The sequence below is a fragment of the Limulus polyphemus genome, unplaced genomic scaffold (genome assembly GCF_000517525.1).
Source record: "Limulus polyphemus unplaced genomic scaffold, Limulus_polyphemus-2.1.2 Scaffold18, whole genome shotgun sequence".
Taxonomy (NCBI): Eukaryota; Metazoa; Arthropoda; class Merostomata; order Xiphosura; family Limulidae; genus Limulus; species Limulus polyphemus.
Window position 1 is genome coordinate 1,178,929 of NW_013665628.1, and position 12,850 is coordinate 1,191,778.

Consider the following 12,850-nt stretch of genomic DNA (forward strand, 5'->3'; position numbering starts at 1 on the left):
CCCTCTAGTTTTACACTGCTAAATTAGGGACGGCTAGCGCAGATAGTCCTCGTGTAGCTTTGCGCGAAGTTCAAAAACAAAACAAACTAAAGCGTGAAGTGTTGTGACGTGTGCTTGTTTTAAGTCATCAATGACTAATCTCTGAATGTAGCAAGAACGTGTATATGAAATATTGTTAAAATGACAAACGTTTTACATTGTCAAAGCTACAGAGAGGTGTGAAATGAAAAGTAGAAATGAAGCTTTCGTGAGTGATAAAGTGCACATTTCCTTCTATTTTGTATTCTTGTTCTATATAGAGAACAAACACGCTAGTCTCCGGCTCACGGAATATGTGTCATGGCAATGTGGCGTATATGACTATGACGCTTTATATTACAGCAGTAATTTTCCTGCCATTCTGACGTGTTTTCTCTGTCACTGCATTGTTATTTATCACGAGAAAAGTAATTACAAGTAAAGAGACAGCTGTGTTGTATTTCAGCGCCCTCTCTTTTTTTAAGACAAGTAAATGTGTTGACATTTTTGAGTTCATGCGAGACTTTAAGTCGGCATATGACTGTTTAAGGGCGTATTTTTTAGAAAGAGTTCAGTTAATTCCCATCAGGTAAAAAAAGTAAGAATAATGATGTACACCATGATTTTATTAATCGTACTAAGTAAAGCTAGGCGTACCTTTTAGTTAGAAAAACATTTCAAAGTTATTTGTCGGTTAATTGTTATTTTATACAAGTATATTTCATTTCTTCGTTCGATAAGTTGATAAGAAGCCTACAAACAACAAAAGATGGCAGATAGAGTTGGCCAATTACTTTAATTTTCTCTGACGTCATGTATTTCCTTTGTTCATCGCTGCTCTAAGCTTTATATTTTGGGATTGTTTAAAGGCCGTACCTTTTTTCTTTTCGTTTTTTTTATATTTCTGTTTATCAGAATGTATTTCCTAAGTAAGTACAGATACTTGTAAGGTTCAGTTATTATCTAAGGCGTTGGATTATCGTGTTTCTAAACTCTCGGTAAATGTGAAATTTATTGAATGCTACGTTGAGATGGATGTTGTTCCGTTAGGTCAAACCTTATATCTTTCGTACATAAACTTTTTTTTAACCTCATATTTTATCAAAGGACATATATAAACGGGGAACAAACAAACAAGCAAAAAATTACGCTGGCTTGAAAATCTGAAATTCTGTTCTTGGTATAAGACACGATACGTGTGTTACCTGTCATCTTTGTGGCATTAGTGTGCTACATGATTTTTATGTTGTTAATCATTATAGCTCAATTAATTTCAATTCTTAATAATAATGATAATAGGTAAACAAGTGCGAATACGTAATATATATTTCCAACTTGAATATTATTTGGTATAAACTGAGTTCACCCACTTGTCAAGTCAAGATCCAGTTATCATACAAGTTGTTTTTGTCTCAATGCGGAACGTCAAGTGAAGATTCAATTATCATACAAGTTGTTTGTGTCTCAGTGCGAAACGTCAAGTGAAGATCCAGTTACCATACAAGTTGTTTTTTGTCTCAGTGCGAAACGTCAAATGAAGATCCAGTTATCATACAAGTTGTTTTTTGTCTCATTGCGAAACGTCAAATGAAGATCCAGTTATTATACAAGTTATATTTGTGTCAAGTTATTTACATTTACAGACTCTGTACAGGTCAGAAAGAATGTAGTTCTCTTGAGGCTACAGTGATAACTCGGGAGGGATTTTGCAGCAATTAATACTGTTCTGTTTGAAAATAACTTTCTTCCGTCATAGTTTCGCAATCTGCGGGTCGCGGGTTCGAACCCCTGTCTCACCAAACATATTCGCCCTTTCAGCTGTGGGGGCATTATAACGTGACGGTCAATCCTATTTATTAGTAAAAGAGTAGCCGAAGAGTTGGCGGTGGGTGGTGATGACTAGTTGCCTTCCCTCTAGTCTTACACTGCTAAATTAGGGACGGCTAGCGCAGATAGCCCCCATGTAGCTTTGCGCGAAATTCAGAAAACAAACAAACAACTTTAACCAACAAATTATCAACTTATATTTACACTGCACATTATCGGTGGTGTCTACACATTGCACCATATTGAGAAAGTTTGTTTTTTTTCGTGTTACAATGCTCAATGTAATGAAATGGCACAAAAAATTAAATAAATAACCCATTTTTCCCCCCAGAATACATAAACAACATCAGTCAGTGGGATTAATTGTGGTGTTAAAAATATTTGTTTTGTGAGCCATGTGTTATTAGAAACTCTGAAACCAACAAAGTCATAGACATAATAAAAAACGATTTGGTGCATAAATAATGTATAATAATGTTAATATCAAACGAACTGCTTATGTAACCTAGTAGAGAATACAATGTAGCGTAAAAAACATTTAGGGCATCTCAACACATAAACACTTTTTTTTCAGGTTTATTTATTGAACATCTATGACCAAAAGTTCGGATATTTTACGTGAGTATAAATGTCATTTTCCAGCATAAGAATGAAGCGCCAAAATGATGTAATGGACATATAAATGAATCGCCAAAATAATGTAATGGACATACGTATAAATAAAGACATGTTAAAGTTCTGGCAAGAGCGAATAATGAATAGGAATTGTGCACATTGTGTCAACCGAGGTTAAATGTGAAAACTGGTGCAGGTTTTTTGCCATTAACTGGGTTAGAGATTTTATTTTTTAAATTTATATAGAATATCTTATGTACAGTATATGAGAAGCCGATGAGATCCACACATATCGACAGTTCTAGGGTTAAATATCCTAGTATCAGATATTACATAAACTTGTACTGCCAACATATCAAATAATATATTGTTTGTTTATTTTACAGAATTAAATGTTTGATCTTTCCTCTGTGTTGTTTGAGGCGTTCAACTAATGCTACATAACTCCATCTATGTAACTTTAGGTACAGATTTAAATTTATCATGAAATAAACTTAATAAAGTGTTATGCAGTTTGAGAGAGCTGACATATTACTATATTTGTTAATGTTTCCATACGAACACCTCCTGAATGCTTTTTTTTTCTCCTAATCTTTCCATTTCCCCTTTCGGCTTGGCGATAAGTCTGAATGTATGACAACTTATAACGCTGAAAATCGGGGTTCGATACCCGCAGTTGGCAAAGCACAGATACCCCATTGTGTAAGATGTGCTGAATGCCTAGTGTACAAAACGTAATATAAGTGTTATTATATGATAAGTATGAAAGATATAATATACGCTATCACTAATAATTTTAATGTTGGAAAATGAGCACCGGTGTAATTACACTTCCCCCCCAAGTCAGAATGACGGCTTATAACGCTAAAAATCGGGTTTCTATTCACGCGGTAGGCAAAAGCAGAAATAGCCCATTGTATAATTTTATGCTTAACAACAAACAAACAAACCTGCTGTATCGGATTTAGGAGTTGTCCCCTTTTAATACTAGAAATAAAGATATTATAACACCAAATTTGTTACTGATCTTTAACTGGACACTCAACGCTTCGCTTCACAGCTTCTTCAGGGGCATTCCACCAAAACAACGAACCGTAACTGTCATTATAAAGCTTCAATTTGAAGTGAAACGTTGAGTGTCTAATTAAAGGAAAATAAGTTTGGTGTTATAAGGTCGTTTATTTCCAGTATTAAATGAATTTTATACACCTAGGTGCATTACACAATAAGTTGCTCCTTTAGTAGTCAAGGATAAAAAATTAAGATAAGCACAAAGTTGCACAGAGATGTATGCACAGAATTTCAAGTACTTTAACCTCTGTGATTTTGTGTGTACGTGTGTGTGTGTGTGCCTGATAAAGATCGAAACTGTACTTTCAGTTGCTTGGTGGGATTCTCAGTTCAAATCTAGAATGGTGCTAAGAAATAGCTTAATTACTGCCAGACGATTAATTAATTCCACTCCCCAATCGGTTCTCGCGACACGACCCATAAGAACCGAGCTTAAACAAAACAGTGCTACAGGGAGGTTAGTTTAGAAGTCTTTCTATTTTCATTTATTGACAGTAAAAGAGAAGGCCAAAAATATATGTTGGTTCCACAAGTAAAAAAACAAAACAAAAAACAATAGAGGGTACATAGGCTCTAAAATGGCATTGCCTGTACATCCTAGTAACTGTTTAAAGAAATATATTTTTACCTCCGCCGCCGAAGGTGACGGAGGCTATGTTTTCACCCCTCTATGTGTGTGATTTTGACAACAAGATTTCTCGAAAACTGCTCAATGGATTTGGACGAAAGTTGGTATACATTTGGATTATGACCCAACTTAGAAGTATATAGTTTTTGGAGGGTCAAGGTTACAGCAAGGTCACGAAAATCCAAAAAAAAAAAATCCCTAACGTGGGGACCGATTTTTCACACTAGTTTTGCTCTATAACTCAGTCAGAAATGATTGGATTTTAATGAAACTTGGTGGAAATATGTAGAATATTATTCCTCATTGTCCTGCCAAACTGACATATTTTCGTATTTTTCGAGGGCCAAGTATGATCAACGCTGCATGACGGGGGTGTGCGCTCTACTGAGTGCCTCTCTAGTTGTTTAATGTGTTGGTTTTTTCCGTATTTTGTTGGTTTACGTTGATTCCTATATAGTGAAAATTCACGGAATGTTTACTTCGACTGTATAGCCTTGCTCATTGTTCCTTAGTGAGTACTTGATAAACCGTTTCTCTTCTGTCTCCTTACGTAATGTTCCTTAATGAGTAGTTAATAAACAGTTACTTCTTTGTTGGTCTTCATAATGTTTCTTAACTCGATAAATAGTTTCCTCTTTATTCTCTTGGTTTTCGTAATATGCCTTAGTGATTGGTAGGGGTGTGTATCTCATCATAATAGTTGACACGATACTTATCTAGATACAAAAGTTTTACCAACGGTTTGTTACAAAATTTGGCAGTTTTGTCTGTAATTTATTATTTATATAACTAACATTGTCTTATTTAAGTACTTCACACTTTACAGTGGTTTTTAAAATTCTCAGGTTTGATCAACTAAATGGCAGCTGGCAAGAGAAGTAAAATATAAAAAAAGTTAATATCTGTCTATCTACTTTGTTATTGTTAATTTATTATATTACTTTGCATGAAATGTTTATGATAAAAGAAATGAAGACAATATGTAATACATAATATTCATCTTCCTTTATTGAATCATTAATTTTTAGCAAAAATACTTTATTAGAAATTCTGATGTTTTCTGTACAAAAGACTTGTAATGTTTACTGAAAGCTTGCCATAGTTCGTGAAGATACATAAATCGTATCGGACGACGTATCGATACAATCGTACCACGGCTTCACGATACGATACTCGTATCGTATTGCCACACCTTTAGTGATTAGTTAATAAGCAGTTTTCTCCCCGTCGGTTTACGTAATGTTCCTTAGTAAGTACTTAATAAACAGCTTCCTTTCTGTTGATTTACTTAATATTCCTTAATAACTTCCCGCAGAGCAGTTTGCGTCTGCTGTTTCGATCAAAATATTTTTACCATCTACTCTGTCGTTTATTTAACGTTCCGCAGTAGGTAACAGAGTATCCTTCTCACTGTATCTATGTGCATATTGAATATTTACTGAACAATTATTACAATGCAGCAGAGTACAACTTTTGATAGGATACTTAGCCATTCACGGATTTGAAAGTTTATATCGATTTTCAAAGCTGGAAAGTTAATTGACGTTTAATCCTTTCATACGATAGAACTAAAAGCAGTTTGTGATGCTTTTTTTGTCGATTTATTAACAAATAAAATTAAATATTATATAATTGTTTGTTTGCTTCGGATATTTAAAGCTGGACAATGGCTATCCTTACTAGCCGTCCCTAATTTTTAAAAGATGGACGAGAGGGAAAGAAACTATTCAACAGACCTATCGCCAACTCTTTGATTACTCTAGTTGAAAAGTGAGATTCGAACGTCACTCTTGTAACTCACCCACGGCCCCAAAGTGCAGAGAACGATTCTGCAGCAATAGGACCCTCGGATTCACAACTAGACATGCCCAGCCATATATGCCACGCCCTATTCAAGTTATATGTAAATTGTAATATGAACTCCAGCATGCCCAGCCACATATGCCACGCCTTGTTCAAGTTATATATAAATTGTAATGTGAACTCCAAACATTTCTTCAAGGTAGCCATGATTTATTTACTTTACTTCTGTCATTCATAAAGAGAATCTATGGGCTCTCTGAGGATTAGGTTTTATTTGAATTTCGCGCAAAGCTACACGACGGCTATCTGCGCTAGCCGTCCCTAATTTAGTAGTGAAAGACTAGCGGGAAAGCAGATAGTCATCACCATCCACCGCCAACTCTTAGGCTACTCTTTTATCAACGAATAGTGGGATTGACCGTCACATTATAACGCCTCCACGGCTGAAAGAGCGAGCATGTTTGGTGGGACGGGGATTCGAACCTGCGACCCTCAGATTACAAGTCGAGCGCCCTGACCATGCCATAAGTATTAGGAATCAACCATGGAAACAAAAGTTACTACTCATTGCATAGAGATTAGAAGGGTAGCTAACCCTAGTGGTTTAAGTCTTAATAATTAAGAGTATTTTAGTTTCGAACTAATTCTAAACAAACACTGGCTGTTACTTACACCCATCGTTCTGAAACCGTAGACTTCAGTAAACGTCATTCATTTTCCTATGTATTTGTTTTTGGCATTTTGAAAATCTTAGGAAACGACTGATAGTTTTTTTAGTCAAATTGTACAAAAAACGTACGAACAAAAGTAATTAAAATACTTAATTTTTACCAAAAGAATTTCGAAGGTAACATGTGGTTTGCATATTTCGTAGGCCTAGATGAAAATCTTTTGTCTTGGGAAATGGTTCGTCGTGTAATACATTAAGACTATAACAGTTCTTCTAACTACTGTAATGTTATTAGTTATCACTGGTATTTTCAAAAATATATTATGTAAACAGGTTATACTAATCTTGAGGAGTTATGGACAGTTCGGACAGTAGTCTTTGTTTACTTCGTCTCTGATCTATATTCAGGGCCTTAAATAACTGAATTCATTCAACATTTTGTACTAAAATCTAACTAACCGACTTCTTGTTTCGGTGAAAATTGAGAACATTTTATTAACGCAGAACACTCTGGTTCAATACGTATTGTAAAAGGTAAGAATTGTAATTAATAGGGATGTGTTCGAAGTTTCGTTCGCTAGCCAGGAATTGGATAATAGTTTTAAAGAGTTGAAGGTTCGTTCAGTGGTCTTCAAATTGTGTTAGTTTTTTTTCATGTTAACAGAAACTGATTGACAATGTTTGAATAGCAGTCACAGATTAAATGTCACTGACAAGAAGAATTATATTTTTTGATTTGTATAATGCCCATTACTTTAACAAAAGTTGTTGCATTAAAAAACACATGTCTGAATATTAACAATGACTATTTCACAGTGTTGGCTGAGCAAAACTATAGTTTTATTGTACTTACAAAATTTCACTATTTCAACAAACTTCCATCTAAATAAGTAAATGACTTTTCCAGACAAGCGTAACAGAAAAAAAAAAAAGAATGAATCGTAACGCTCTAATTCTTTCACAGAACTCTTCCGTCTGGGGTCCCAATGATTCCTTTCTGGTGCCAAAAAGGATGCTAGTATATATACAATGCGCTGCTTTGGCATATAATTAGATTGGAGGGTAGGTTGATGGAGATCCTGATGAGTAACAAAATCGAATCTGGTATACGCGTGTTACTCGCTTGGTCTTTTGCTGGCGCACAAAAATATAGTTAATAAAAAGGAAACAAGCAAGTATACTAGAATTTAATTTTTTTTATAAAGACAAGTAAGTATGGATATATACGTAACCTAGCTAGCTATAGTAATATAGAAAGTTTTAATGCTACAAAAAGTACTGAAACGAAAAAGTCAAAACTACTAAAACTGAGTTCAAATTCGATGACGAGGAAACCACTTTGAGACTAATAATGGTTGGAGACGGCTTGAATGTGTAATGAAGAAAAAAGTTAATATAAGTTTAACATAACAGCAAATGTACAACGTTTCGACAAGGTTTTGTCATCAGTTTTTCTTCATTACCCATTCAAGCCGTTTCCAACCATTAAAACTGAGTTACTTAAAATAGAAAAAACATCCCTACTTTGGCCAAGACTAACATAATTACAGTCATTTGCCAAAATAGAGAGAACATTCTTTATATTACCATAGCTAGCTAGGTTACATATATATATATAGATCCCTACTTATCTATATACTTAAAAAAATGCTACTTGTTTAAATATTAAAAACATGATTGCTGTTTCATGTAATGTTTTTAAATTTACATGTGAATGTTGTATTTCATTTATATATACAATCCATATAAGAGTTATGGTGACGTCATCAGTAAATTATGTAAATTAGTACTACCGGAAGCTCGAACCTTCTTTCGATAATGCAATTCGAGCATTCGCAGGTGAAAATTCACCCTTCATTACAGCCTTAGTAATTAATACTTCTCGGTTATAGTTGTATTGTTTTTATTAACACTACTTAATTCACATCTTTAAAGTAGAAAAACAATAGGTCTTAATTCGCATGATTGTTGAATAATTATGTAAACTGTCCGTTTCTGTTGATGAAATATCAGGACTCTCGATAGAAATCCGTCATCGGAGTTACTACCATTCTAAGCATTTTCTAGGAGTTGCCAAATACACGTTATTTGTAATATGAAATATTTCTTTTTTACTTTTTATAGGATATGATGGATAGAGAAAAGAAAGACCAACTTCCGCTTATGCAGGTCGGCTTCATCGACGCCATCTGTATGCCGGTTTATGAAGTATGAAAATTTTATATTCTACTCATAGTTTTACTAATGGTTGTAATACTGTTAATATATTATTGTTGTTATGTAGTTGTTTCTATATATAGTTACTAAAGAGTAGATGAGCAGATACTCACCATTTATACTGTCAATCGTATTATCGATTTATTGTTATTTGTCTTCCGAAAAGAGGCCCGTCATGGCCAGATGGTAATGGCGCTTGTCTCTCAATCTGAGGGTCGCGGGTTCGAATCCCCGTCACACCAAACATGCTTGCTCTTTCAGCCGTGGGGTTTTATAATGTGACGGTTAATCATACTATTCGTTGTTAAAGAGTAGCCCAAGATTTGGCGGTGGGTGGTGACGACTTCCTTCTAGTCTTACACTGCCAAATTAGGGACGGCTAGCGCAGATAGCCCTTGTGTAGCTTTGCGCTAGATTCAAACCAAACCTTCCAAAAATACTCGGAACCGCCTTGAAGCAAGTACTAAATCAGTTATTATGTCTGTGAACAAAACTACATATACCTACCACTGTTACTAACCGTTTTTTTTATAACAACATATGTCTAGAGCACTGTGTAGACAGCTTTCAGTATGTTATAGGGAACACTAAACAATTTGAAGTATTTATTTCGTAATAGACCTTTTCATCTCTAAAACTTTATTGCTAGAACCTTTACTCGCCATTTGGTGTTGGAGGTATATTTATTTCTACGTAGGTTCATGTATGATCAAGGTTATGGGTGGAAAAATCAATGATATTTGTTCAGTTTTCAATAGATGATCATTTAAGATGATGGGATCGATATATTTTTTCCGCGTTTTACCTATATGTAGGTAGATTTAAGGTTAGGATTAAGATTTTGTTGAGGTGAATAGCTCAGAAAATTGGTCCCGTTCGATCTAGGTTTAGTTAGAATTAGGGTTTAAGCTGTGAAGGTAAGTTCAAAATTATGGTTTAGGCTGTGAAAGTAAGTTCAAAAGTATGGTTTAGGCTGTGAAGGTAAGTTCAAAATTAGGATTTAGGCCGTGAAGGTAAGTTCAAAATTGGATTTAGGCCGTGAAGGTAAGTTCAAAATTAGGGTTTAGGCCGTGAAGGTAAGTTCAGTAATATATTATTCCATTCTTTACGTATGTTTAGATAGATTTAGGGTTTAGGTTATACTAAGTGCGAGTAGGTCAGTATATTGTTTCCGTTTTAAATAAGTAGGTATAATTAGGGCTTTTAAAGCTATATTTAACTAATTTTCAAGTTATTTTCAAATAAAGCTATGAAATTATTCATCTACAAGGGAGGTAAATAAATTTAAATGAACTGTTTTTTAATAAACATTTGTATATAATAAATTTCTGTAATAGCTACAAAAATATAATTTTATTTATTTAATTTTCAGTTGTAAAGTATTGTTTGTGCGTGAGAGATAAGTATCCTGCACAGGTGTGACATTTAACAGAACAAAATTTGCGTTTTTAGTCTCAACTGGAATATATTTTTACGTAATTGTCGGCTGTAAGGTATTGTTTGTGTGTGAGAGAGGTTTCCCGTATAGGTTTAGAGTAAAACGGAACAAAAATTCGCGTTTTTACTCTAAACTGGAACAACATAAAGAGAAAATTCATTTTTTTACAAATGTATTATTTATTCACGTGAAGAGTTTTGTGTGGTTGTAAAGATTTGAACTGCTACAACGAATCTTCATCGCCTTTTCGAAACAATTATCGAATAAATTGACGAATTATAATCCTCCACTCAAACTTTCTTTTTAAACGGCACGAATTAGTTAAACTAGCTGATGTACCTGTTCAAAGAACGGAGAAGACATAGAACCCCAGGAGTGACATATGGGAAGTCATATCCGACACCCCCCCTCCCCCAGTGTCACTCCCGGGGGATTTATTCATTGGTATCATTCGGTATAGTGGTTTGAGTTCAAAGCGGATACAGACACACTAACTCTTGTCAAATAAAGATTATTAAAAGATGTTTAGATCCGATAGCTAGTGAACTTCAGAAACCCAATTTAACGAGACAAATGCATTGTAAGAGAGTAAGTAGGAAACTTTGTATAGGACATATCGTTATGCCTGTTGAAAAACATAATTATGCACTTTCTAAAATTACACTTAAAAGTGTAACGAACGCACTTGACATGTTCTTTGCGATTAGTTTTTTTTTCAGGTTTACTATCCAATAATGAAACCGAAGTTATAAAGGAACAGCTTGTTCTAGGTTTACTATCCAATAATGAAACCGAAGTTATAAAGGAACAGCTTGTTCTAGGTTTACTCTCCAATGATGAAACCGAAGTTACAAAGGAACCACTTGTTCTAGGTTTACTATGAAACCGAAGTTATAAAGGAACAGCTTGTTCTAGGTTTATTATCCAATAATGAAACCGAAGTTACAAAGGAACAGCTTGTTCTAGGTTTACTATCCAATAATGAAATCGAAGTTACAAAGGATCTAACTGTTGGCTCTAATTGCTATTAATTATGTCTATTTGTTAAACACTTACCTACTTAAAAAGGTTTTATAAAAGTTCCTTTGTAACTTCGGTTTCATTATTCTTCAGGAGAGTAAACCTAGAACAAGCGGTTCCTTTGTAACTTAGATTTCATAGTAAACCTAGAGCAAGCGGTTCCTTTGTAACTTCGGTTTCATAGTAAAGCTAGAACAAGCGGTTCCTTTGTAACTTCGGTTTCCTAGTAAACGTAAAAGAAGCGGTTCCTTTGTAACTTCGGTTACATTATTGGATAGTAAACCTAGAACAAATGGTTCGTTTGTAACTTCGGTTACATTATTGGATAGTAAACCTAGAACAAATGGTTCGTTTGTAACTTCGATTTGTTACTTTTATATTAACTAACTGGAAGATGATGCTTTATAACCTTGTAATATTATTTTATGTCATTTCAATGGAAGCTTTTCTCTGTAACGTTGATTTAATATCTTTATAGCAAATATACAGCTTTGCTCTGTAACTTTGATTTAATATTTTTATTGCAAATAAAGCAGCGGCTGGTTTGAAACTTTGATTTCATATTTTATAGCAATTGAAAGCTAGCATTTTTGCTTTATAACTCCCCCTCGCGGCTCAGCAGTATGCCTGAAGGCTTATAACGCTAAAAAGGGAGTTTCGATATTCGCTGTGGGCAGAGCACAGATAGCCCATTGTTTATCTTAGTGCTTAACAACAAACAACTTTACAACTTTGGTTTAATGTTTTTATAGAAAATAAAGCAACAATTGACTTGTGACTTTGAGTTAATACTTTTATAGCAACTAAAAGGCGTGTTTGCTTTGTAACTTAGATTAAATATTCTTATAGTAACTGTAAGCCAGCGGCTGCTTTTTAACCTTAGTTGAATATTTCTATAGCACCTAAAAGACAACGTCTACTTTAAATGTTTTACTTAATATTCCCAGAGGTTGTTTGTAACAATTTTATATAAACAAAACCAACACTTGTCTGTTACTTTGAGTTATTGTTAACACCTTAATGTCAGCGATTACTTCATGACATTAATTGAACAAGTATTATTGCTTTAGTCTGTTACGTATTACAATTTCAAATAGCTTAAAACTGAGTTAAATTGTAATTTAGATTTAGTGGTTAAATAAATGCCAATATGTATCCAATTTATGATATTTGCCAACAAGATTGATACACACAGTTTTCTTTTTAATACGAATATATTTTATTATACAACCAATAATACAATTTACAATAACAGTCATTACAAATAATGATTTATATACAAAAGTTTTACAAACTTACAAGCAATAAAAAATTTTCTTTCTAGTCTGGAACTTCCTTGATATTTTATCGAGGGTTCACGATGAGCGAATTAATTTCGTGTTGTCGTAAGTACAATCCACTTAATAGGGAGCTAGCTAGCTCTGTTGTCTTCACTGATCACACGCCCATGTTTTTTCCACCGATGACGTTACGTAATGTTTTCGTAAAAGTTCTAATGTCCGATATGAATTCACTGAAGTTAAATGGTTTGTAATGTTCGAAA

General features: G+C 34.1%; 1 protein-coding gene across 2 annotated transcripts in view; it reads left to right on the top strand.

Annotated features, from left to right (window-relative positions):
• Window positions 1-12,850, top strand: part of LOC106457736 (dual 3',5'-cyclic-AMP and -GMP phosphodiesterase 11-like) — a 62,396-nt gene that overhangs the window by 45,350 nt on the left and 4,196 nt on the right. For both annotated transcript variants that reach the window (XM_013917185.2, XM_022383953.1), the window contains exon 19: window positions 8,757-8,840. In XM_013917185.2, the coding sequence (XP_013772639.1) occupies window positions 8,757-8,840 (84 nt within the window). The remainder of the gene's footprint in view (window positions 1-8,756; window positions 8,841-12,850) is intronic.